This window comes from Molossus molossus, unplaced genomic scaffold, assembly GCF_014108415.1.
Source record: "Molossus molossus isolate mMolMol1 unplaced genomic scaffold, mMolMol1.p scaffold_m16_p_1, whole genome shotgun sequence".
Lineage (NCBI taxonomy): Eukaryota > Metazoa > Chordata > Mammalia > Chiroptera > Molossidae > Molossus > Molossus molossus.
Genome location: NW_023425344.1, coordinates 178,683,592 through 178,710,731, shown reverse-complemented (window position 1 = coordinate 178,710,731; position 27,140 = coordinate 178,683,592). Strand labels below are relative to the sequence as shown.

Genomic DNA, 27,140 nt, shown 5'->3' with positions numbered 1-27,140 from the left:
GAATAAACCTTATATTTTAACTTAAAGACTATTTACAACTTGGATTATGGAAAAAAGTTTTATATTTTATATCTAAGGAGGCCACTCACCAAAAAAGTAACTCCTACTTTAACTATTGGTAGTTGATTAAAAAATTGTTATTGACTAGAAAACAAAACCCTAATTATAAAGCACAGATTTGTTTGTCTAGAAACTTATAATGTAAGTTTGAATACTGTAAACTTTTTTTTTACTCAAATTTATTTTTGTTCCAAAAAAATTTAAATCCAGAGATCTTACTCTTTTCCTGGTTCTTTCCAGCTATTGTTATCAACATTTACTGTTTAATTATTAACTTTGTATTGAATCTTGGATAATTAGTTACAAATACCCTTAATCCTTTCTCTTGAGGTAACTTCTCTTATAAAAGAAAGATAACTTTTTTTTTTTATCCTCACCCGAGGACTTTTTTCCATTTTTTGTTCAGATAGAGTAGGAGGGAGAAAGAGAGAGAGAGAGAGAGAGAAACATCAACGTGAAAGGGACACATTGAGTGGCTGCCTCCCACACAACCCAACCAGGGCCAGGGACAAACTGCAACCAAGGCACATGCTCTTAGCTGGAACCGAACCCGGGGTTCTCTGGACCGCAGGCTAATGCTCTAACCGCTGAGGCAAACTGGCCAGGGTGTAAACAAAAATAACTTTTAGGTAAACCTTGTCTGGATTGAGCTGTTGGCTGCTGTTCTTCCCTTTTGGACTTCATTGTGGCAATTTATCCTATTTGTAGGGTGGACTCCATTTGTCATTTAAGAAGAGTCTCCTTTATGCAAAATTTTAAAGCATTAGTGAGGGGTTCACATGATCTTGTTTTAAATGCTGTAAACATGACTTCAGAGAAAACAAGATGTTTAATGAAGGGAATTAGAGTGTACGGGTATTTTTCTTGCCCTGTTTTGAGCACTCAGGGTCTGAACAACTCTGAGGTTGACGTAAGCCTCCATTCAAAGGTTGAGAAAACTGACAAACTAGAATGGGCTCTAGGGGTTTGTCCCTGTGGAACATCCAGGGTGCTATGCTCAGACCTTGCTTAAGATAGTTTTGAACAAAAAGTTTATTGTTCAGAGAGGGTGATGGCAAGTTAGTAAAGAATCTAGTCTTTTTTTGAAATCCTCACCTGAGGATATTTTTCCTTTCATCTTCAGATAGATTGGGATGGGGTGGGGGTGGTGGGGGGGAGAGAAAGAGAAAGAGAAACATTGCTGTGAGTGAGAGGGGCACATCAACTAATTGCCTCTCGCACGACCCTGACCAGGGCCAGAAACTGAACTGCAACTGAGGTACGTGCCCTTGACTGGAATGGAACCCATGACTCTTTGGTCCATGGGCTGACACTCTAACTGCTGAGCCAAACCAGCCAGGGCAAGATCCAGTCTTTAGGGAAAGTTCTGTTTCATATAAAGACTAAAATAAAATATATTTTAAAATTCCCGTAACATCAGAGATTTCTCCTTCACATGTATCATGCAGTTCTTTTCATATTCCTCATGATTCTAAGGGAATCAACAGCAAGAAGTGTGATGCATGATAATAACAGAAATTTTATGAGAATTTCATTGCAAACTATGCAGTACATTTATCTTTTTACGAATAAGTCTCCAACCCTGGCCAGTTTGGCTCAGCAGTTAGAGCATCAGCCTGCAGACATAGGGTCTCAGGTTCAATTCTGGTTAAGGGCACATACCTTGGTTGTGGTTCTACCCCTGCCCTGGGCGGGGTCGTGTGGGAGGCAACCGATTGGTGTGTCTCTCTCACATTAATGTTTCTCTCTCTCTCTCTCCCTGTCCCCCATCTCAAGTGAGGATTAAAAAAAATAATAATAAGTTTCTACATATTAGGTTTCTAGATCTTGAATTTAGAAATTCAATGTTTGTTTTACTTCTTATATATTTTAATATATGCTTAAGGTAAACTTTTAGCATAATGGACAATTATAATTATGAAAAAGTTTTGAACTTTTTTAATATTAGATTTTACCTGTGATGTAGAAAGAAGTAAGTCATTGATCAAAGCAGAAAAGAGACTCTTCTCACATGCAGAAAAGACTGAACTCAGGGGTAAACACAGCCAGGATTTTATTAAGCGAAACATTGAGGTATGTATTTAGAAATTTAGAAGAAAAAATGTGGACTAAATGAGTTGTGATAATGGAAATAATTGTGTTTAGTGTCTTTAAATACTTTTTTTTGACCGTGATACATGTATATGTAATTTAAAGAGCATATATGCTTGAAAGAGAAGTTTTATGAACCAGTACTTTATTATTTCCTATTCAATTTTATCTTATCCTATCCTATCTCCTTTAAAACTGCTAGCTGCAACTCAATACATTCATTTCATTACTTAGAAATGAATCTTGTTCCTGCAATTTGAAAACCATTTATTTAGGTAAGAGCTTTGGAACGTGTTTCCCAGATTTTGAATTGCATATTAGTAAAATTGTTTGTTTTTTTTTAAATCCTCACCCGAGGACATTTTTCCATTTTTTGTTCCGGTAGAGTGGGAGGGAGAGAGAGGAAGAGAGAGAGAGAGAAACATCGATGTGAAGGGACACATCGAGTGGCTGCCACCTGCACGACCAACCAGGGCCGGGGACAAACTGCAACCGAGGTACGTGCCCTTAGCGGGAACCGAACCCGGGTCTCGCTGGACCGCAGGCTGACACTCTAACCGCTGAGCCAAACCAGCCAGGGCAGTAAAATTGTTTTTTAAAGTAATGAGACTGATTTTATAGCTGGTACAATTAGACATTTGAATGAAAATGCTCCTGGCAGAACTGGAGAGGCCAACAGGTTGCTCCTCCCATCCCTACCGGGCCCCACCCACTGAGCCTAGGCAGCCCTTCGCTTGTCACTTGCCTTGGTTAGCTCCCTGCTTCAGAGGCCTGACCTTGGTCCTACAGGTCTGCGGCTTGACTTGGTTTGTTCTCAAAGCAGACTCACATTAACCAAAGGCACAGAGGCTCCAGTATTAGACCAGTATGCTAAGTAATTAATTCACAGCAAGAAATGTAAGTACGGTGGACAGAGGCTCATGGCAAACCTCAGAGGCAGTTAAGTCTCTAGAAAACTGCATTGATGAGTGTGAAGTACTAACAAGAGCAGAGAGTTAAATAATTTTTCATAGTTGAAGTCTGATCCTTTTCCCACAATTGGCATGTCATTTCAATGCAGCAGTCTGACCTCGTATTCATGGGCCAACCTGCCCCTGCCAAAACTAGACTCTGGGACTAGTCTAGGACTCACGAGTTTTCTTTGCTCCCATTTTTATGACCTTTTCCAGCTTGATCTGTCTCTTTGTGCTGACCCATTGTATGCTGATTATTGTTTAATTTTCCAAGAGCAGTTAGTTGTGTTTTCTCGATATCCAAGTTCTTGCTGACACAGCAGCTCCACCATAGATTTCCCTTTTAACAATAGTATCTGAATCTTTATTTAAACACTGAAAGGATTTTCTTGAAATTTAAAAGCAGTATCATTTACTGGATATATGCCACATAGGAAATAGCAAAAAGATTCTTTCCAAATGCTACAGCAAATATGTTTTGTATTGATATTATATAAAGAGAGGTTTGAAAATTGATTGTGTTTTGTTTTATTTTTAAAATAAAATGTTGATTAAGATGGTTAACATGAAGGTCTGCTTACAGTGGAAATACCTTTGCTTACAGAATGGACCTATACCAAAAATTTGACATAAAATAAAATTACCTGGCAAATGAAAAATGCCTAATCTCACAAATTTTACCTTTGTGTATCTGTACTGTAGAAACCTCAGGTTTCACTTTTATTTTCCTGAACTATGCATTGCTTTGAGTTTTTAATATTTCTCATTAATACATTCTGTAGTTGGCCAAGAATTCAGGAAAACCAGTGGTTATGATTGACACAGAGAAGAAAAGGCTGATTGAACTTTTGAAGGACTTAGATGACAGAGATTCAGGACTGTCCAGTTCTGAGGTATGTTAACACTGATATTCTGACTGCTACACTTCTTAATATTTTTGTTTTATTATGTTATTGATCTATTAGTATGACTTCACAATATTTTTAAAATTGAGATAATATTCTCTGACTTAAAAAATTCCTGTTTTACAAATTTATTTTTATTGAATTTTCAAATGTGTCCTTGTCAATTCATTATTGACTTTCAAAGGATTATTTTATGTCAGTATAAGAGTTACTACACATTGGTTATCATAATAAAAGCCTTTGCCTGTGACGTAATGGGCTTAGTACTGATGATATATAATGTGTGTCTCTGTATTCTTTTATTTTGGGCATTTCCTATTATCTCTAAACTAGTTTCATTAGCCACAGGGCTAATGTAGTGTAGTCTTCAGTAATCCTAAAGAACATGTCCTGCTCCTGTCCAGTTAACTTTGTGCATTCAGTTACCTGACAGTCTGGGGGGAGCACAGGCTGAGTCTAAGGAGAACAGCATGTAACCCAGGGAGCAAATGCCAGTGTTTATAGGGCCCTGGCAGGTCACATAAGGAGTTCAGTGGCTCAGCATTTACACTCGTTTGCATACTAAACTTAAAGTAATATTCTTTACTTCTACAAAGAAATATGTTCTTCCGTGTCCCCGGAAGCTCTTAGCCCTGCCATCTCGTCTTTATTCCTCTACGTTTAATAGAGACATGAGGCGGTGAATGCTGCTGGCACCCCGCCCAGATCCCTTTTACCTGTCTGTGCACCTCCCCTGTCCTGTTCCAGGACGCACAGCTGCCTCCTTCCCTGGAGAATTGTCCTGGGCTGAGTGGGAGGAAAGTAGCCCTTCCCTAACCCTTCCCTCTCACTCACGGTGAGATTAGCCCTGTGGGGTCAGCTGGCCTTTAGCTGAGACCACATCCTTGCTTGGCTTTGTTTCCTTGGCCTAGCTGGCTTCTCTAGCTCCTTCCGCCACCCATCATAAGTCACTTGAACCAGAATCCCTGTCTCAGGTTCTGTATCTGAACCCAGCCGAAGACATGCAGGTTCAGAGGGTAACTGTGCTCCAGGTACGAGAGCAGTGCATGCACAGCAATACCTGTGGCCTGTCGGGGAGGGCCTGCAGTCCACGGGAGCCAACACTCAGCATCAACTGGCCGCTGCTGTGTGCAGGCCCAGCCAGGGCTGCCTGGGTCCTCCAGTCTGTCAAGGGAAGCTAGAAATTCAGACTTTTTAAATGGGAAGCAATCCTCTTTTTAAAATGTTGACAACTAATTCCAATTTAAAAAATTCCACGTGGGCAAACACAATCTACCCCAAACCAAAAGCAAATCTATGGAACATCTCAGACTCCAAGCTCTAAATTATCTTTTCCAAAATGGTGAAGGCTCAGCAGGGGCTGTGTCTAGGAATGGAGCAAGGTGTTGCTACTTTTGGGCCTGGTGAGATTGCCGAGGGAGGTCCCCTGCCAATCTGGAGGACAGCCCCGCCTCTTAGCATCCAGCGTGTTCGTGAAGCCGGGCCTGGAAAGAGTGAGACAGATTGCTAATTGCCCAGATAATCCTGAGATTTCTTAGCTTTAGGATCCTTGGGGTGATTTGTTTACCTTATTAATGAAAGCTAAGGTAACAGTAAGAATTAAGGGACCTGGGTCTCATTCCTGGTTTTGTTATTAATTATGAAGTTGGGCAAGTTGCTGCCCACTGGTCCTCTGGGGACCAAACTAAGGCATGACAGATTTTCCTTATACATGCTAGGAATGCTTTAACCATGCATTTCTGGTATCAATACTACCTTTTGCATGTTATTTTTGTTAATACTTAATGTCTTATTCCCTACTTTAAACCCTTCTCTATCATTTAGTTTTAGGTAGATCTTTGTACAAATACAATATAGCTAGATTTTTGTTGTTGCTGTTGTGCCTTTATCATTAATTGTTTCTTATCTTTTGTTATTTCTTTATTCTGCATCTTTTAATGTGGATATTTAATTTATTCATATTTTTATGATCACTGATAATTTTTGAGAGAGTCTAGCACACCATAGAACCTTCCCTTGACTACTGATAATTTTTAGACCTTTTCTTGACATCCTATTTTATATTTCATTTATTATATATATTTTTTTGTTTTCTTAACTTTACCTTTTGATCCTCTGAAAATTTGGTATCTTATTTCTGATAGAGTGCTGTTAACTCTCAAGTTCTTATAATACATTGAAATGTATATTTTCTTTTCAACTTAAATAATTGATTAGTCTCTAAAATCTTACATCTTAATAAGACAGGATCTTTGGTATGCTTTTACTTTCTTTTCTCCCACTACTTCTCCTCCAGAATGTATTGAAATCACCTGCAATTTTAGTTCCAAAATACTACGCTTTAACCTTTAAAAATAGTATGCTTGTATTTTAGGAGTATTTCTCAACGGTAACCAAATTTTTTAGCCACAGCATTAACTGTGTATTTAGGCTCAACTCATTATTTATTTGTACAAATAACTAAAAAAAAATTCTTATTGATTTTAGAGAGAGAAAGGTAGGGGGAGAGAGAGAGCTAGAAACATCAATGAGAAAGAACATTGACTGGCCACCTCCTGCATGCCCCCCACTGGGGATTGGGCCCACAACCTGGGCATGTGTCCTGACTAGGAATTGAACTGGCGACCTCTTGGTGCATGGGTCGACACTAAACCACTGAGCCACACTGGCCACGCTAATTTTTTTTTAATTGAATTTATTATGATGAATAATGCTTAACAAAATTATATAGGTTTCAGGTGCACAATTCCACAACACATCATCTGTACACTGTATTGTGTGTTCATCACCCCAAGTCAAGCCTCCTTCCATCACCATTTATCCCCCCATACCCTCCTCTACCTCCCTTCACCCTCTCCCTCAGGAAATCACTGCACTGTTGTCTGTGTCCATGAGTTTTCTCTCTCTTTTAAATTTTTTTATTATTATTTAAAAAAAAAATTTTTTAATTCTCACTTGAGGAAATTTTTCAATATTTTGTTCAGATAGAGTGGGAAGGAGGGAGGGAGAGAGAGAGAGAGAGAGAGACATCAATGTGAAAGGGACACATTGAGTGGTTGCCACCCGCATGACCCAACCAGGGCCGCGGACAAACTGCAACCAAGGTATGTGCCCTTAGCGGGAACCGAACCTGGGTCTCTCTGGACTGCAGGTTGATGCTCTAACCGCTGAGCCAAACCTGCCAGGGCTCAATCACACCACTACCCCAAACAAGCCCCCACAACCTTCCCCCTGACAGCTGTCAGTCTGCTCTCTATGAGTCTGTCTCTATTTTGCTTGTTAGTTCATTACAGTTTTTCTTGAATTATTATTATGAATATAATTCATATTCATAATTATTATTATGAATATTTTCCCTAAAAATGATGGTGTATAGATAATTTTTGGGTGTGTGCATATCTAAAAATTAATTTTTCCCCTCATTTGAATGATAGCTTCAAATGGGAACTTCAGATGGTGGTAAGTGATGGTGGTAGATGCAAAATCCTTTTATTATGGAAGCATGTGGGATTCTCTCTTCTTTTGAGTTCACAGATTTTATCAGACTATACTTACATGTATCTTTAAAAACATTTTTGTTCCTGCATGGTACCTTGTAGGCCCTTTTTATCTGAAGGTTCAAGTCTTTCTTCAGTTTGGAAAATTATCTTCTATTATTTCTTTCCTTGCATCACCTCTTTTCTTTTGTTTTTGACTATAAAGTGGGATAACAGCTGGGAATGTGATTGGCTGTAAGTAACAGAAAACGTTATAAGCAGTGGCTTAAACAAGAACGGAGTTTATTTTTCTTCAGTTACAAGAAATCCAGGTGTAAGCAGCTAGTGTCTTTCTAGCTCCTGGCTCCACTTTCTTAGTGTGGTTTTGCTTTTAGTTTTATACGATTGCTGCTATATCTGCAGGTAGAAAGAAAGAGGGAAGGTTAAGGGGCAAAGAGACACTCTTCTGAGGCTTTGCCTTTTCATTTGGGAAGGAATGGTGTCCCCAGGACTCCACCTGTGCGTCATTGGCCAAGCTGTGTCACAGAGCTGTTCCTTTCCCTGTCTCTGCGAGTGACCCTGGGGATCCAGTTATTTCATGCTCTCATTTTTGTTGCAGAGGAAGGCAAGGAAGGTGAAAACTGGAAAAGAGGATTAGTACAAGTGTTTGTCCCAGATGGGCACAGGATCTCTGGCTCTCTCCTCCAGGTCTTACAACTCTCTTTTCATAATCTTCATCTTTTGTGTCATTTTGTGAATTTTACAGTTTTTCATGTTGGGTTTCAATCATGTCTATTGTATTCTTTAGTTATCTAGCCCTCTTTTAAAATAGTTGTTGTTTTACAGTTATTGTTTTTTTTTTTTCCTTTATTGATTTCAGAGAGAGAGGAAATGAGAGGGAGAGAGAGATAGAAACATCGATGAGAGAGAACATCGATTGACCGCCTCCTGCATTCCCCCACTGGGGATTGGGCCCACAACCTGGGCATGTGCCCTGACTGGGAATCGAACGGGTGAGCTCTTAGTGCATGGGTCCACGCTCAACCACTGAGCCACACCAACCGGACCAGTTATTGTTGTTTTTACAACTAATTATTTTCTGAGAGTTTTTTCTTCAAGTCCTCTGAGGAGAAAGAGGGTTCTGTTTTATTCTCTGGCATGGGAGGTAGACATTTTATACAGAAGTTTGGTAAAGCCAGGTAGATGGTGTCACACGTTGAAATAGAGATTCCGAGGAGGAAGATCTGAAGTGCGTCAGGAAGAACTTAGGAACCCTTTGACCTATCTGTTCTCTAAGTGTGCCAAACTTCTTGCCATTCTTCAAATTTGCTGTATTCTCTCAAACTTCTATGTGCCCTTTTCTTTATGGAGTGCCCCACCACTTAATCTGTGATAAATACCGATGAGACTTAAAGGTGATGACTAAAATGATAACTTTGTTTTAATTCCCCAGAACTCTTGTCTTCTGGTTGTTCTTTGCAGTGGCGTGTTTAATTGTGTGAATATAATATTCTCTTGAATCTCTCTAGGATACTTGGAATTTTTTTTTTTTTTTTTATCACCCGAGGACATTTTTGCATTTATCTTCAGGCAAAGGGGATGAGGGGGGTGGCGGGGAGAGGGAGGAAGAGAGAGAGAAACATTGATGTGAGAGAGACATCGAGTGGCTGCCACCCACAACTGGGGCTGGGGACAAACTGCAACTGAGGTACATGCCCTTAGTGGGAACTGAACCCAGGACTCTCTGGTCTGCAGGCCGACGCTCTAACTGCTGAGCCAAACAGGCCAGGGCACTTAGAATTTTTAAGAGATTTCCTCCTGTGTTGGGAATTCACACTTACAACTAATGGCTCTCCCCAAAGCCAGATGCCTCTATTGTCACCTCCCAACAAAATTGGCTTGCACTAGATCTCAAATTACATCTAAATCAGTAAGGAGTGGGTGAGTGTGGTTGTGGACCCTTGGTTACTGGCCTGGGCCCTCGCTGTAAAGGAGAACAGTGAGGAGCATTTTCTGGGTTCTGTCTTAGGGGACCGGCTCCTAACAGCTAGAACCTTCCCAGACATGGCAAAGTTATCTAGAAGGTGCTAGAAAGACAGAACAACATGCTAACATCTACTACAAGTTACATATAATTTCCTTCTGTACCTGCATATTGAATGATGCATATACATTTCTGTTGAATTTAATCTGACATGTTCTTTTACCTCCAGTATCATTAAAAAGGAATTCCATTCAGATAAGAATTTAAAATTTATTAACCAGTATTTAGTCATTGTGATTTCATAATTTTACTTTTTTTGTGATTCGTTATTCTCATTTAAGTCATATAGTATTTATATCACTTTTATTTAGGAAAAATTAACTAGAGCTTCTTATTTGTGAATAACTAGGTAATTTTATTTTTAAAATAGCTATGTATGATTTTCATATGCCAGCTTTCAAGTAGATATAGTACAATTTATTTACTCTTTTCTTATTTTTAGACATTGACGCTTTTTGCCTATATTCTTTATTATAAATAACTTGGCAAAAAATATATTAGTCAGTGTCATGGGTTACAAGAAACAGAGGTGGACTTTGATTAAAAAACAAAACAAATTGAATTTATTGGGAGACTTGAGTAGTCCACAGACTCAATGCGAAGTTGGGGAACCAGGCTTGTAAACCATGCTGCTATCAAAGGAGCAGAAACAAGGCCATGGAAACTCCCCAGAAGCAGCTTAGGAGGCTCCTGCTAGATGACCGCTGCCCCCTTCACTGCCACCAGCACACCCAGACTCACTGCTGCCGCCGTCACCGTTCATCACTTCCCCACTTTCCCTGCACCTTGTGTCTCCTTTTCTCCCTCAAGAGTTGGGGTCCAGGGTGTTTGCTTCTGATTGCCTGAATCCAGGTTATTTGCTTGTCTTCCTGATGCCAGTGGGTAGAGAAGGAGTGTCTGGTGAGGACCTGTGTCCTACCAAGACCCATGAAATGTTTGTTTTCATTGAGGCGTGAAGGGAGATTAGATGCTAGGGTCAGGGGGAGACACATATAAATCTTTCTGCGTCATTTTTTTGCATGTATTTCTTCTGGTTACCATCTAGGGATTGATTCCTGGTATAAGAGTCACAAAACCAAAGTGTATGAAATTCTTAAGGTCCTTGACCTCCACCTGCCTCTTTATTCTAAAAGTGTTCTTCATGATTTTTCTGTCCTCGTACTACATGCTTCCCTGTGTGATCTCACCCACTCCCATGGTCCAGGGGTTCAAACCACTATAGATATATGGGTGAGGCAAAATACTCACTTCCAACCCAGGTCTCTCTCTTGAACTTTAGACATATATTTAACTACCTAACATATTTGTGGATATCCTAGGGGACATCTGTGGAAATATCAAAAGGTCCCAAAGAGAATTAATCATTTTCCTTTTCAAACCTACTACATCTGTATTCCCTAGTTTGCTCAGTATGATCACCATCGTCCTAGTTGACAAAATCAGGCATTTAGTTTTTATCCTTGATCCTTCTTCCTCCCTTTACTCTTCCATCTAGATTCTGTAAATTATTTCCATCTAGATTCTGTAAATTCTACTTCCTAAGTGTCTCTGGAATCTGTCTTACGTTCTTTTTTATTTTTTTTATCCTCATTGGAGGACATTTTTGCATTTATCTTGAGATAGAGCAGGAGGGAGAGAGAGAGGAAGAGAGAGAGAGAGAAACATCAATGCAAAAGACAAACATAGAGTGGCTGCCACCCACATGGCCCCGGGACAAATTGCAACTAAGGTACGTGCCCTAAGTTGGAACTGAACCTGGGACTCTCTGGCTCTAACCGTTGAGCCAAACCAGCCAGGGCAGGAATCTGTCTTATGTTCTGCACTCCCAGGATACAGTCCTTCATTCAGGTACTCATCACTTGTGTTCTAGATTATGGTGTTTGCTTCTTAACTGGGCTTTCTGCTTCCAGTCTTGCCCTCATCAGCTCCAGTTTTAAAGTGCATGTTGTTTCTTTTATTAAGATGTGATTAAGCTGGATTATTTCAGCCAGGAAGCCTTCTCCCACCACTTTGTCCCTTCTTGTCCAACTAACAGAGGGTAGTTGACCCTCCCTGGTTCCCATGGTGCCCTAGGTTTACTGGCGAGCTTTGCAACTTGTTAAAACCTTTGCTGCCAAGAGGCTGAGAACTCCTTGAGGACAGGAACTTGTGATATTCATACTGAATCACCAGTGTAATGCCTACACGGAGTTGGCATTCAGTATGAGATTTCTGAATGAATGTTATGAATGGATCTTAACCTATTATGAAACTATAATGTTAGTTGAATGAGTTAGATGACCAATTAAGCTCATAAAATCCAAACAATTGAGTTTATAGAGCCTACATTACGTTTCAGGTGACAAATTATGAAAAGACCATGTCTGTTATAGGATAAACACAATTTATCCCTGTTCAAAATATCACAGCCACTTTTTCAAAGTGGAGAAATGAGAATGCAATGAGAACCAGACTGTGAGGCTGAGAGATTTATTCCACAGGTCAAAAAACCCGTAAAGTATAATTTATGAAGATACTTTACACAGAGTTGGCATATAATGAAGCCATAAACTATTTAATTTTTTTCTTTCACTATGCCAGTGTCAATTCTGTGCTTTTGTTATAGTTTTCTTAAAAAATTTTTTTTGTGTGTGTATGATGTATGTGAAGTCCTGAGCATCAAAATAGCAGTCTGAAAGGTATATTCTGTTTTGGAAAAAATGTAGCCCAGGAATGATCTGGTGACTGTGGTTTCCTCCTAGGGTGAGCAGTCTGGCTGGCTGGCCCCAGGTGAAGGATACACACTTGCAGTCACCCAGCATCAGCAGCTTGCTGAAATCGAGACAAAACTCCAAGAACTTTCTGCAGCCTCCCCAGCAACAACCAGCTTTTCTCCAAGACTTGAACATCAGAACGAGCAGGTATATCAAACTCAAGACTGTTCAGGTTTGTGTGTGCTAAAGCTAGTCCACAGTTGACAGTCTGCTTGTTAACTAAACAGGTTTCTTCCCAATTGCTTTTTATTCCATGACTACAACTGCAGCGATAGTAATTTTTTTCTCTGAAAAAAAAAAAAAAAAGGCATGCATTTAATTTGAAAATAGATTTGGTATGGAGATTGAGTAAGGAGTGTGATAGCTATTTTGGGAGACCGCCCAGCACATTTCCCATTCAGTCTCATTTTCCTAGCATCCTATAGTTACTCCCGTCCCCATTCTTAGGGAGTGGGGGACGTGCCATCCAAGCATGACCAACTATTGTGAATAGTTTTCCTAACTGGTAGTAATTTCTATAACTGTGTGTTTTTATTTGGTGACTTCTCTGTTCATTTTTAAAATTTCAGTTGGTAATTTGCTGGGATGGAGTCACTGAGGAAATTTTATTTTAATATTATTATTTCCTTATGGTTTGGCTGATTCTTGATTGTGATCAGGACAGAGGAGAAGGAAGAAAATTGATATAGCACTCAGCCCTTTGAGAGCCATATTTCTCTTTATTCCTCTAGTTCTAGATGTTAACACTGGCAGCCACTTCTTCCTTATCCTGACACATTCCTGGAGCTTTTAATTTAACAGCAAGCAGTGATGCTCACTAAGTTGATGACTACTCTCCTGTGAAGGTTTTCTTAAAACATTTTTTTCCCTTTATTGATTTTAGAGAGAGAGGAAGTGAGAGGGAGAGAGAGATCGAAACGTCGATGAGAGAGACCATTGATTGGCTGCCTCCTGCATGTCCCCCACTGAAGATCAGGCCCACAACTTGGACATGTGTCCTGACGGGGAATCGAACCAGCGACCTATTAGTGCATGGGTCGATGCTCAACCACTGAGCCACACTTCTATGAGGGTTTTGAAATAAATGTGTTTCCTCTCTCCAGAGTTCCCTCAAGTATTCTTTTACAAAGCTAGAAGAATATGTAGGAAGACAGAAGAATAATAGCAGCTTTGGAAAAGTAAAATTTTTTTTCTTCCCACTATATTTCAGTACTTCATGGGATCTAGTTTGGGGGTTGGGTAGTAGTTTTCACCTGAAGAGAAAGTGGCTGGTCTTCTGTTGTTTTTACTTACTGTAACTCTGCCAGTTTTGTAAAAACTTTGCCAAATCATTTCCTGCACAATCTTAGATGCATGTGATTTTCATGGCTCTTAAAAAGATTTAAATATTAGCCATGTCCGTTTTGGCTCAATGGTTAGAGTGTTGGCCTGCAGACCAAAGAGTCTTGGGTTTGATTCCAGTCAAGGGCATATACCTCGGTTGTAGTTCGGTCCCCGGCCCTGGTCGGGGTAATGAGGGAGGCAACCAGTCTATGTGTTTCTCTCATATCAATGTTTCAGTCTCTCGCTCTCCCTTCTATTTTATTTGAAGATAAATGGAAAAAAAATATCCTCGGTTGAGGATTAAAAAAAAAAAAGATTTAACTATCAGTAGTCTGTAGATAATATTTCTGCTCCATAGTGAATCTTTTCTCCAAGCTATCAATTGAAGATTAGGGATTTGGCTTCAGGCCGGTTGAAACCACCTCAGGGGAAAGAGCAGTGTTAAAATGTTCCAAAAAAGTTTGGTCTCTGGCAAACCTTTATGGAGCCAACTCAGCTTCCTTAGATTTTGTGTCTAAGGGCCAGGCACAGCTGCTTCTGAGCCCTTTACACAGCCATCATGGTCATAGTGGAAACCACTGATTTCTGCATTGGGATCAGAGTTCTTGGAAAACAACATTGGAATCTCTGTCTCCACCCAAATGTACTCCTGAACATTGACACTAATTGCATTGCTAGTTTATTTATGTTGCTGGGTACCATTTCAAAAGGAGGAATCCAAGATGAGAGAATAAAATTGGGGTATTCGTTATTCTTTTTGTGTTACTGCTGATTTTTGTTGTTGTTGTTGTTAGATTTCATGGGCAGCTGAGATCTCAAGGCTGAATATTGGTCCTAAAGATAGAAAATGTCTTTTTCATGGCTGTCAAATGTTATTCTTGAAAGAGAAAATGAGAATTTAGAGATTTGTTGGCCATTAGGACTTTAAATAAAGCATGACTATGGTCAGATTCTGTCATTGTCATCTAAATCACATTTTCAGAGTTCACATTTATGGTTCTGATAAAATATTTAAAAATAGAAGGCAAACTAGTACATTGCTTAGTTGTTATATACTGAGATTATATATTTTAATGTGAAACAACATTAATTAGAGGGAAAAGAGAAAACTGCATTTTGGGACTCCCATTGGATGGAGAAACAGAAAGAAATATAACATCCTAGTTGTTGAAAAGAAATAATGAATGCTTCTTGCATGCAAGATAAAGAATATCTTTTGAGCTCTCGTTCAATTTCCTCTTGGCATTTCTTTGTTGCTAACTGAAACCAGCATTGCACATTGACTTTTCAAGCCAGAAATGCTAACGTGGCAAATTATTTTATGGATATTATTTTTGGATTGAAATTCTTTTTGAATAAATACACTGAAAAACATCTTGGATAAACCTGGTGTATCTATTCAGTTGATGAATGGGCTCCAATCTATTGCTGAACCACACGTATTCATAGTGAATATTCACATCATTTTTATTTTTCAACTCTTCTGCAAACCATTAACTCGCCAGTAATTTTTTTCTCCATGCTCCTTAAGAATGTCTTTTAAGTGAAATATAAGCTTCTGTTTTTGAACAATTGACCCAATACATATTAATCAAGTGCTCACTGTGTGCAAGAAACTGTAGGCCCTTAAGGATAAGTCAAGCAAATGTAGACCTGTGGATGGGGTTTAAAGCCTCTCTCCAAGTTCCGGCTCTTCCACTTCCTAGTTCTGAGGACTTGGGAATTAATTGGAAACACTCCTAACTCCAGTTTCCTCATCTAGAAAATAGTAATAATAATGCTATTCTTTAGTGTTCTTTTAAAGCGTAGATGAGTTAATATAGATAGCAGTGTCTGACACAGAATTCAACCAATGATATAATAATAATAATAATAATAATAATAATGATAGTGACTTAAGGAATTTAGTTTTTTTTTTTTTTTATCCTCACCCGAGGACATTTTTCCATTTTTTGTTCAGGTAGAGTGGGAGGGAGAGAGAGGAATAGAGAGAGAGAGAAACATCTACGTGAAAGGAACAAATCTAGTGGCTGCCACCCGCACAACCGACCAGGGCCGGGGACAAACTGCAACCGAGGTACGCGCCCCTAGCGGGAACCGAACCCGGGTCTCTCAGGACCGCAGGCCGACGCTCTAACCGCTGAGCCAAACCGGCCAGGGCAAGGAATTTAGTTTTTTATGGGAGGCACAGATTATACGGACAGTAGAAGGCTATAAGCAAAGTACTGTAGTGGTTCAGGGGAGAGAGAGAAAGCTCATCCAGAAGGAATATCAAGCAAGTCTTTCTGTAAGTGAGGGACAGACGGAGTAAGAGGAACTGGAGAATGAGGCAGAAGGGGTCGGAAGCCCAGGTGAAGGCTGCCATTATACAGCAGGAGGCTGAGAACTGGTTGCCTGCAGGGCAGATTTGGCTCACAGATGGGTTTCCTTTAGCCCACATAGGGTTTACAATTTTGTTTTCCAGCCAACATTTAAAAATTGGGTGACCTCATATAAAAATTCAAATTCCTAGTTTCTCTTGAAAAATGAGAAAACCTGGCAACATTAGGCCTGAATCCCTGCTTGGCCCACTACTGGACTGAGCTGAGTAGCAGCTGCTGCTTTATGTGGAGTACAGATTCGCTACTTTGCTTCAGGACCCAGCATTCCGCGGTGAATTGCAGGCCTGAGGCCGGAGGCGTGCGTCTGTTACTTGTCCAGCCCCTGAGCAGGGTGTCAACATATCTTTGAATGCCAGCTTCTTTCAGAGATGCTGCGGTCGTTGATGTTAAGTATTTAAATTAGTAGGTGGTTTCATCTCTGACCTTAGCGCAGCTTAAAGGTTACTGGAGGACAGGGCGTAAACAGAACAAGTTGTAGAATGATCATAATGAAACAAACAGCGTAATATGAGGACTGAGAAAATGTATATTGGGGAAGCACATAGAAAGAAAAGGCTCTTTGATGAAGGCGTGATATTTAAATGATTCCTTTGGAGATTTAAAAAATTTTAGTCCAAAAAACAGTTTCCAAACAAGTTGAAACATGCAGACTTTCTGACTAACCTGACTATGGCAACTTGTAAGGTGCCTAGTTGTTAGGCACGGAAACCTAGGATGATAAGGTACCGGAGTCAAAATAATTTGAGAGACTCCAAAAATGTGATTCCGAGATTAAGAAAGTGTTGGTTGTTGTGAAAGGGGCAGAGAGAAAACCTTCATTTCCTTATGAGCTTGCTGATTATGATGTTCTCATACAGAGGCCCTGGCCTGGCTCCTAACTTTATGGTAATATTTTAAAAGCAGCCTTTGGCTTTTCCATGTCTGATTTCCTTGGTGTAAAACAAAGTGTGCGGTCACCTTCAGAAGAACGAATGGCATGTTACTGCTGTTGTTGTGATGTGAATAATGTCATGTGGCTGCAGTTTTTACATCTGCTTTTTATTTGCATTTCATTTTAGCAAAAGAGAGCTAATTGAAGCAACTTTTTTAAAGTTCTGTGGTTTAACTGTGCATACTTTTCTGTATTCATCTCCTAATTCTCCAACAAATCAGTTAGTTCTTTCCACGGAGAGTAAATCCCACCATAAAATTGAGTGAGGTTCCACAATTCAGTACTGCATTTCTTATTTGTAGCTGTATTCGATTCTAACGTTCTCCAGAAATAGCTAAGATACAGGAGTTAAGTAAGCATTTAGATTTTTAAATCCTTGGCAACTGGATTCAATAATAGATTTGTTCAGTTTGGCTCTTGTACAGAAATGCAATTTATTTACTTTCATGCAATCAGTCTCACTAAATCTGGAATTTCAGTTCGTGGTAAGATTTTTTTTTCTGGTTGGGAGAGAGTCTTCAGAAATGGTTCTCATTGACAAGAGGTATTTCTTTCTTTTTTTTTTTAAACCAAGTAGTGTAATAGAATATAAAGGTCCTACTTAGTCTGACTTACTTTCTTGTTCTTAAAATATTGATTCAGTTGTACACAGGTTGGTAAGACCAACAGAATATCAACAAACATTTGGTTGAGGAAAATTATAGTTGTGTTGATCTTTTTTCTCGCCGAGAGCATCCTATTGCTGATAGCAACAGCTAACTTTGCTTCTTCATTTCAGCAGTAGCTAAAACTGAGGAAATAGAAACCCTTGTTTGACATGTTATCCTGAGAAATGTTTTATATTGTTGAGTCCAGAGATTTACAGAGTTCTAATCATGGCCATGTCGTCCAGTTGACTTAAAATTACTTAATGCACTGGTTGAGGGCAGGAGTCTGGGAATTTTTTATGTGTGCTAGTCACAAGCACAGAAATATTATTGACCATCTGTTCATTCCCAACAACTGTAGGAGCGCGCCCTCTTAGTGCACGGGGGTCTGGGCGGAGGAATGAACAAGAGGGCTCTTTGGAGGCCCATGCCTCTAGTGCTAACCCATCAAACATCCCCGGTTCAATCTGGGGAGTCTCACCGCCTATATTTTACAGATTACTTTGAAGTTTACATGTATAATTATTTCTCTTTCTTAAGCCTCCCGTGTAGTCAAGGTTTCTTTCATTTCACAGCAATATTCCAAGATGATAAAGGCAATCTGGCTGCAAGATTTCCCCCGACTTTCGTACTGCCGGGAGAGTGATCCATCTGATGACAGGGAATCGCAGTAGCCTGTGGAAAAGTGTAGCATTAGTTTAAAAACACAGGGAAACTGGCTTTATTTAGGTAGATTTGTGTTTTTCTGGCCATTAACTCTGCCTTATTTGCATGTCAGATAACTTATGAAGATGTGAGTCATTTCCTCTGTATTTGGCTTTTGGAAATGAGTTTACTTAACTTCAAAGACTCCTCCTGTTGGCTCAGTCAGCACCATACATATTTTTCTGAGAATGAACTTAGAATCCCTTGGCAATCAGTTAGTCAAATCAATAACTATCTATTGACCTCAGGGATAGTTCTCTTCTTGTGGCTCCTTAGATATTCTGTGCACATAGCACAAGTGCTTTTACTGAACTGAATTTTACTTTTATTGAACAAAAGCCTTGCTGTATGACTCAGAAACAGAAAAGATATGTATGGTCAGAGCCTGCTCAAATATTTCCAGCATAGGAAATCAAGATATTTCCTGATGATCGTGAAAACAGACAGTACTGGGTGGCACTTTGATGTGAGAGTAGAACCTCTTCTGGCACCTTGAATATGCCACTGGGCAGTTTTTGCCAGAATCAATGACTACCTTTTCTTGCTTCCTCTTTCCTTGCTTCCTCTTTTTTAATCCTCACCCAAGGACATTTTTGCATTTATCTTCAGATAGAGCAGGAGGGAAAAAGGGAGGAAGAGAGAGAAAAAGAAGCATCCATGTGAGAGGGACACATCGACTGGCTGCCACACACACGACCCCAATCGTGGCTGGGGACAAACTGCAACCAAGATACGTGCCCTTAGTGGAAACTGAACCTGGGACTCTCTGGTCCGCGGGCCGATGCTCTAACTGTTGAACCAAACCGGCCAGGGCTTCTTGCTTACTCTTAACCTCTGCTTTCATCACATGCTATCTTTTAAATATCTGAACTATATGGTTATGCTATCACAGACCATGTCTGAGGAAAGATGTTATGTCCTTAGGTATGACTGTGGAGAGTTATAGACATATAAGCTATTAGAGTTTGAAGAAACTTTATCAGAAGAAATTGAGACCCAGTAAGAGAAAGTGACTTGCTCAAAAGTACACTGCTGCCCTGGCTGGTGTGGCTCAGTTGGTTGAGCATCGTCCTGTGCATCAAAGGGTCGCTGGTTTGATTCCTGGTCGGGGCACATACCCAGGTTACAGGATCAATCCCTGGTTAGGGCATGTATGGGAGGCAACTGATTGATGTTTCTCTCTCTCCCTCTCCCTTCCTTTCTTTCTAAAAATCAATAAAAATATATTTTTAGAAAGGTACACAGCTGGTCATACCAATAGAAGCGGGCTAAAATCTAACCTTCAGGCCAATATCTTTTGGGTACAGAGAGTAACATTGTCAGAGAAGAACAAAAATAGCCTTTGTTTTCTTAAAAATAAAAAGTGAATGTTCATGCTTATGAAATTAATACATGTCTATTGTAGAAAACTCAGGAAATACAAAAACATCTAAGAAAAATAAGATAAAATAATTAAGATTTTTAGCATCAAGTTAAATTTCCTTCCAGTCTATTTATTTGCAAATACATGCAACACACACATATATACATACATGCTTACATGCATATAAATAAACAAACATAGTGTACCAGTTAGAGTTCTTGGTAAGAAACAGAAAAAACATTCAGCTTGGATTTTTTTTTAAATCCCATTTTTAAATTTTTAAAAATTACATTAATTTTTTAGAGGGAGTAGAAGGGATGAGAAAGGGCAGAAGAGAGAGAGAGAGAGAGAGAGAAAGGGAGAAAGGAGAGAGAGAGAAATATTGATGTGAGAGAGACACATTGATTGGTTACCTCCCGCACACACCCTGACCAGGGCTGGGGATTTAACCTGCAACCCAGTTGCATACCCTTGACTGGGAATTGAACCCAAGACACTTTGGTGCATGCACTCTAACCACTGATCCACACTGGCTAGAAATCAGCTTAGATTTCTTTTTTGTTGTAATTTTTATTAATTTATTTTTGTTACAGATGTTTCCCCTTTTCTCCCCATTGACACCCTCTTCCATATTCCACCCCTGTCCCCAGCATTGTTGTCTTTGGCCACTGGTTACACATACATGCATGTAAGGTGTGTGGTTTATCTCCTCCCTCCCCGCCCCCTGGTTCCCCTTTTCTTAGGTTGTCAGTCTGTACCCTACTTCTCTCTCTCTCGGTCTATTTTGTTCATTAGCTTGTATTGTTCATTATATTCCACAAATAAGTGAGATCATGTGGTATTTATCTTTCTCTGATTGACTTATTTCACTTAGCATAATATTCTTCGGGACCCTCCATGTTGTCTCAAAGGATAAGAGATCTTTCTTTCTTACAGCTCCATAGTACTCCATGGTGTACATGTACCACAGCTTTTTTATCCACTCATCTATTGATGGACACTTGAGCTATTTCCAGATCTTAGCAATTATAATTAGTGCTGCTATGAACATAGGGGTACATATATTATTTCTGACTGGTGTTTCAGGCTTCTTAGGATAGATTCCAAAAAGTGGGATCACTGGGTCAAATGGCAGTTCAATTTTTAATTTTTGAGGAAACACCATCTTGTTTTCTATTGTGGCTGCACCAGTCTGCATTCCCACCAGCAGTGTACTAGAGTCCCCTTTTCTCCACACCCTCACCAGCACTTGTTGTTTGATGATTTGTTGATGGCAGCCATTCTGACAGGTGTGAGGTGATACCTCATAGTCATTTTAATTTGCATCTCTCTGATGATTAGTGAACGTTGAGCATTTTTTTATATGTATATTGGCCATTTGTATGTCCTGTTTAGAGAGGTGTCTAGGTCCTCTGCCCATTTTTTAATTGGGTTCTTTGTCTTCCTTTTGTTAAGTTGTATGAGTACTGCATATATTTTGGAAACTAGCCCCTTATCTGATGTATCATTGGCAGTTATGTTCTCCCATATAATGAGTTTCCTTTCCATTTTGATGGTCGTTTCTTTTGCTGTGCAGAAGCTTTTGAGTTTGGTGTAGTCCCATTTATTAATTTTTCCCTTTGTTTCTCTTGCCTTAAGTGTTCTATCAGTGAAAATTCTGTGGTGTGTGATGTCTGAATTTTTGTTACCTACATTTTCATCTAGGATTTTTATGGATTCATGAGTCACATTTAAGTCTAATCCATTTTGAATTTATTCTTGTGTATGGTGTAAGTTGGTGATCTAGCTTCATTTTTTTGCATATAACTGTCCAGTTTTCACAACATCATTTATTAAGGAAGCTGTCTTTACCCCACTGTATGCTCTTGCCACCTTTGTCAAATATTAATTGAGCACAATGTCTTTGGTCAATTTCTGAGTTCTCTGTTCTGTTCCATTGATCTATATGCCTGTTCTTGTGCCAGTAACAGGCTGTTTTGACAACAATGGCTTTGTATTATAACCTGATATCCGGTATTAGGATCCCTCCTATTTTGTTCTTCTTTTTCAAGATTGCTGTGGCTATTTGGGGTCTTTTTTGGTTCCATATAAACTTTTGGAGTATTTGGTCTAGTTCCATGAAATAAGTTGTTGGTATTTTAATGGCGATTGCATTGAATCTATAGATTGCTTTTGGTAATATGGACATTTTAATGATGTTAATTCTTCCAATCCATGAACAAAGTATATGCTTCCACTTTTTTATATCTTCTCTATTTCTTTTTTCAATGTACTGTAGTTTTTACAAGTAGGTCCTTTACTTCTTTGGTTAAGTTTATTCCTAGGTACCTTAGTTTTTTGCTGCAATGGTAAATGGGATTATTTTTAAGTTTCTCTTTATATGAGTTCATTATTGGTGTATAAGAATGCCATTGATTTCTTAATGTTAATTTTGTATCCTGGTACTTTGCCATATTCATTTATTAGCTCTAGTAAATTTTTGATGGAGTTTTTAGGGTTTTCTATGTACAATATCATGTCATCTGCAAATAGTGACAGTTTTACTTCCTCCTTTCCAATTTGGATCCCTTTTATTTTTCTTGTTGTCTAATTGCTGAGCTAAGACTTCCAGTACTATGTTAAATAACAGTGGCAAAAGTGGGCATCCTTGTCTTGTTCCTGTTCTTAAGGGAAATACTTTTAGTTTTTGCCCATTGAGTATGATGCTGGCTGTAGGTTTTTCACATATGGCCTTTATTATGTTGAGATATGATCCCTGTATTCCCACATTGAGCATTTTTATCAGAAATGGGTGCTGGATTTTGTTGAAGGCTTTTTCGGCATCTATTGATATGATCACGTGGTTTTTATTCTTCATTTTGTTTATGTGGTGTATCACATTTATTGATTTGTGAATATTGTACCAGCCTTGCATCCCTGGGATGAATCCTACTTGGTCATGGTGAATAATTTTTTGATGTATTGCTGGATCCAATTTGGTAATATATATTTTTAAAGGATTTTGGCGTCTGTGTTCATCAGGAATATTGGCCTGTAGTTTTCTCTCTTTGTAGTGTCTTTTTCTGGTTTTAGAATTAGAATTATGCTGGCCTCATAAAATGGGTTTGGAAGTCTTCCTTTTTCTTGGATTTTTTGAAATAATTTGAGGAGAATGGGTGTTAGATCTTCTTTGGATGTTCAGTAAAACTCCCCTGGGAAGCCTTCTGGGCCTGGGCTTTTGTTTGTTGAGAGTTTCTTGATACATCTTCAATTTCCATAGTTGTTATTGGTCTGTCCAAGTTTTCTATCTCTTCCTAGTTCAGTTTTGGGATACTGTGTTTCTAGAAATTTGTAACTCATTTGTTGTTTAATAACATGCTATTTGGCCTCCATGTGTTTGTATGTTTTTGCTGTAATTGATTTCTACTTTCATGCCATTGTGATCTGAGAAGATGCTTGATATGACTTCAGTCTTCTTGAACTTGTAGAGACTTAGTTTGTGATATAACATGTGATCTATCTTTGAGAATATCTCATGTGCACTTGAGATGAATGTGAATTCTTCAGTTTGGGGGTGCAATTCTCTGTAGATATCTATTAAATCCATTTGATCTAGTGTATCATTTAGAGTCTCTGTTTCCTTGTTAATTTTTTGTCTAGAGGATTTATCCAGTGATGTCAGTGGAGCACCGAAGTCCCGTTCTATGATTGTATTGCTATTGATTTCTCCTTTGAAGTCCTCCAGCAGTTTTAAAATATATTTTGGTGCTCCTATATTGGGTGCATGTGTGTTTACCAAGGTTATATCTTCCTATTGGAAAGATCTTTTCAATATTATGTAGTGGCCTTCTTTGTCTCTAGTTATGGCCTTCATTTTGAAGTCTGTTTTACAGAATATGAGTATTGCTAACCCAGCTCCTTTTCCCTTTTTGTTTGCTTGGAAAAATTTTTTCCATCCCTTCACTTTCAACCTATGTGAGTCTTTTGTTGTGAGGTGGGTCTCCTGCATGAGTCATACTTTCTTATCCATGTAGCTACTATGTGTCTTTTGGTTGGAGTGTTTAATCTATTTATGTTTAAGGTTATTATTGATATGTATTTATTATTGCCATTTTTGTTTATTATGGTCATGCTTCTCTTCCTATTTCTTCTGCTTATTACAGCAATCCTTTTAACATTTCTTGGAGTTCTGGTTTGGTGCTAATATATTCCCTTAGCCTTTTTTATTTTTTGTTTTGGAAGCTGTTTATTTCACGTTCTATTTTTTTTGTTAATCTTTATTGTTGAATGTAAAATGTATTACAGATGATCCACATTTTCCCCCATTGACCCCCTCCTCACCCCTCCTGCCGCCCTCCCGCCTTTTCTCACTCTATTGTCTGTGTCCATTGGTTATACATATAAGTTCTTTGGTTTATTTCACACCCCCCCCCCAGCCCCTTTCCCTTTGAGGTTTGTCAGTCAATCAATGAATTTGTACTTCTTAATCTCTTCACCTTTTTCACCCATTCCCCCAACACCCCTCCCAACTGGCAACCAATAAAATGTTCTCTGTATCTATGGGAATGTTTCAGTTCTACCTGTTCATTTTGTTTGTAGATTCCACTGTCGATAGATAATGTATTCATTGCCATTTTGTTTGTTCATATATTTCATCTTTTTCTTCAAAAAGACCCTTCATCATTTCATATAATAACGGTTTGGTGGTGATGAACTCCTTTAACTTTTTCTTGTCTGGGAAAGTCTTTATATGGCCATCGATTCTAAATGACAGCTTTGCAGGATAGAGTAATCTTGGTTGTAGGTTCTTGCTTTTCATCACTCTGAATATTTCTTGCCACTCCCTTCTGGCCTGCAAAGTTTCTTTTGAGAAATCAGCTGAGCCTTATGGGAACTCCCTTGTAGGTAACTAGCTGCCTTTCTCTTGCTGCTTTTAAGATTCTCTCTTTGTCTTGAACCTTTTGCATTTTGATGATGATGTGTCTTGATGTGGGCCTCTTGGGGTTCATCTTGTTTGGGACTCTGTGCTTCCTGGACTTGTATGTCTGTTTCCTTCACCAAGTTAGGGAAGTTTTCTGCCATTATTGTTTCAAACAGGTTTTCAATTTCTTGTATTTCTCTCTTCTCCTTCTGGCACCCCCAAGATGCGAATGTTGGCACGCTTGAAGTTGTCCCAGAGGCTCCTTACAATATCCTCATTTTTTTGGATTCTTTTGTCTTTTTGCTGTTCTGATTGGGCATTTTTTGCTTCCTTATATTCCAAATCGATGGTTTGCTTCTTGGATTTATGTACTCTATTATTGAATCTGTGTAAATTATTCTTTATTTCAGTTAATGCCTCCTTCAATTCTAACTGTGCATCTATAATTTCTAACTGGTCCTTTTTTATGCTCTTGACGCCTTCACTAAGTCCATCGAGGTCCTCAGTAAGTTCATTGAGCATCCTTAGAAGCAGTATTTTGAACTCAGCATCTGTTAGTTTGCTTATCTCCATTTCGCTTAGTTCTTTTCTTGGGGTTTTGTTCTGTTGTTTCATTTGGGACCTGTTTCTTTGTCTCCTCATTACGGCTGCCTCCCTGTGTTTGTTTCTGTGTATTACTTAACGAGAGGTATGGGGCTATCTAGATGCTGCTTGTTTGAAAGAATTAGGAAAACCTGAAGCAGGATCCAAGACAGGCCAATCCTATGGTTAAGCAAGTGGCAACAGCTTGGGTGGGCCTGAAAGTTGGGTGGGGCCTCAGGGAGTCACCAGGGCGGGGCTACCAGTGTGAGCCAGGTTGCTGAAGTCCCAGATATGGCTTCTTTCTGCCGCCCCCGGGAAGGGCTCACCAAAGGAACAAAGGCCTCTGACAGCATGTTTGTCCTGGAGAAAGCCCCCTCTCCATCCCTCGCTTCAGTGCCAAACAGCTCAGTTCTTCCCTGTATGTGTCTGGTGCCCCTCGAGCTGCCTCCCCTCCAAGCTTAGAGGGAGAGAGTTCGATAAGTCCATGCGTGGGCCCTTTAAGAGCTTCCTGGGGCTCCAGTCGCATCAGCTCCCCTGAGCCTCAGTTCCCGCTGGTTTTTCCAGCCAGAAGTTATGGGGACTTCTCTTCCTGGCACTGGAACCCTGAGCCCGTCACCTGGTGTGGGACGGGGACCCCTCAGTCCTCAGGAAGGACCTTCCCAGCCCAGGTGTCCTCCTGATTTTTATCCGCCACACTTGGTTGTGGGACCAGCCCGTCGTGCCTCCGCCTCCACCGCCCCTCACGCCTCCGCCCCTGCCCCTCCTACCAGTCTGGATGTGGCTGCTGCTTTAATTCTGTAGTTGTGGGACTTCCATTCAGCTTGATTTTAGGCAGTTTTGAATGATGGTTGTTCTGTAGTTTAGTTGTAACTTTGATGTGGTTGTGGGAGGATGCGATACCGTGTTTACCTACGCTGCCATCTTGACCGGAAGTCTCAAGTTCTATTTTTTTTTTTATCCTCACCCGAGGACATTTTTCCATTTTTTGTTCAGGTAGAGTGGGAGGGAGAGAGAGGATCAGAGAGAGAGAGAGAGAAACATCGATGTGAAAGGAACACATCGAGTGGCTGCGACCCGCACAACCGACCAGGGCTGGGGATAAACTGCAACCTAGGTATGCGCCCTTAGCGGGAACTGAACCTGGGTCTCTCAGGACCGCAGGCCGACGCTCTAACCGCTGAGCCAAACCGGCCAGGGCTCACGTTCTATTTTGAATGATAGCCTTGCTGGATAGAATATTCTTGGGTTCAGATCCTTGTTTTTCATTACCTTGATTACTTCTTGCCACTCCCTTCTGGCCTGTAGTGTTTCTGTTGAGAAGTCAGCTGATAGCCCTATGGGCGTTCTTTTGTAGGTAACTTGTTGTTTATTTCTTGCTGCCTTTAGGATTCTCTCTTTGTCTTTACTTTTTGGCATTTTGATTACTATGTGTCTTGGTGTGGGCCTGTTTGGGTTCTTCTTACTTGGGGCTCTCTGTGCTTCTTGGACTTATATGCCTTTTTTCTTCTCTAAGCTAGGGAAATTTTCTGTCACTATTTCTTCAAATATAGTCTCTAACTCTTGCTCATTTTCTTCTTTTTCTGGCACACCAATGATGCAGATGTTGTTATGTTTTATATTGTCCCATAGTTCTCTTAGCCTGTCTTCCTATTTTTCAATTGATTTTTCTCTTTGGGTTTTTGATTGGGTAATGTTTTTTTTTTACCCTGTCTTCTAATTCACTGATCCTGTCATCAGCTTCCTCTACTGTGCTCTTTATTGCTTCCAATGGGTTCTTTTCTTGTGCTATGTCATTTTTCATTTCCAATTTGTTGGTTTTCAATGTTTTTCTATCTTTACTCATGCTATTGAGCTCTTTATTCATGCTGTTGAGCTTTCTCATGATTATTACTCTGAACTCTCCCTCTGATATCTTGCTTAATTCTATATCATTTATTTATTCTCCTGCAAAATTGTATTTTCTTTCATTTGGGGTTTGTTTCACCATTTTGGCTGTCTCAGTGGGTTTTGGAGCCTGCTAAATTTT

The 27,140-nt window shown here is 39.6% G+C and overlaps 1 protein-coding gene across 1 annotated transcript in view; it reads left to right on the top strand.

The window, feature by feature from the left end:
- The window catches only part of FSIP1 (fibrous sheath interacting protein 1), a 204,348-nt gene that overhangs the window by 50,393 nt on the left and 126,815 nt on the right, over positions 1–27,140 (top strand). Inside the window, exons 7-9 of the mRNA XM_036247677.1 lie at positions 2,009–2,133; positions 3,887–3,997; positions 12,271–12,429. Coding sequence (XP_036103570.1) covers positions 2,009–2,133; positions 3,887–3,997; positions 12,271–12,429 — 395 coding nt within the window. The remainder of the gene's footprint in view (positions 1–2,008; positions 2,134–3,886; positions 3,998–12,270; positions 12,430–27,140) is intronic.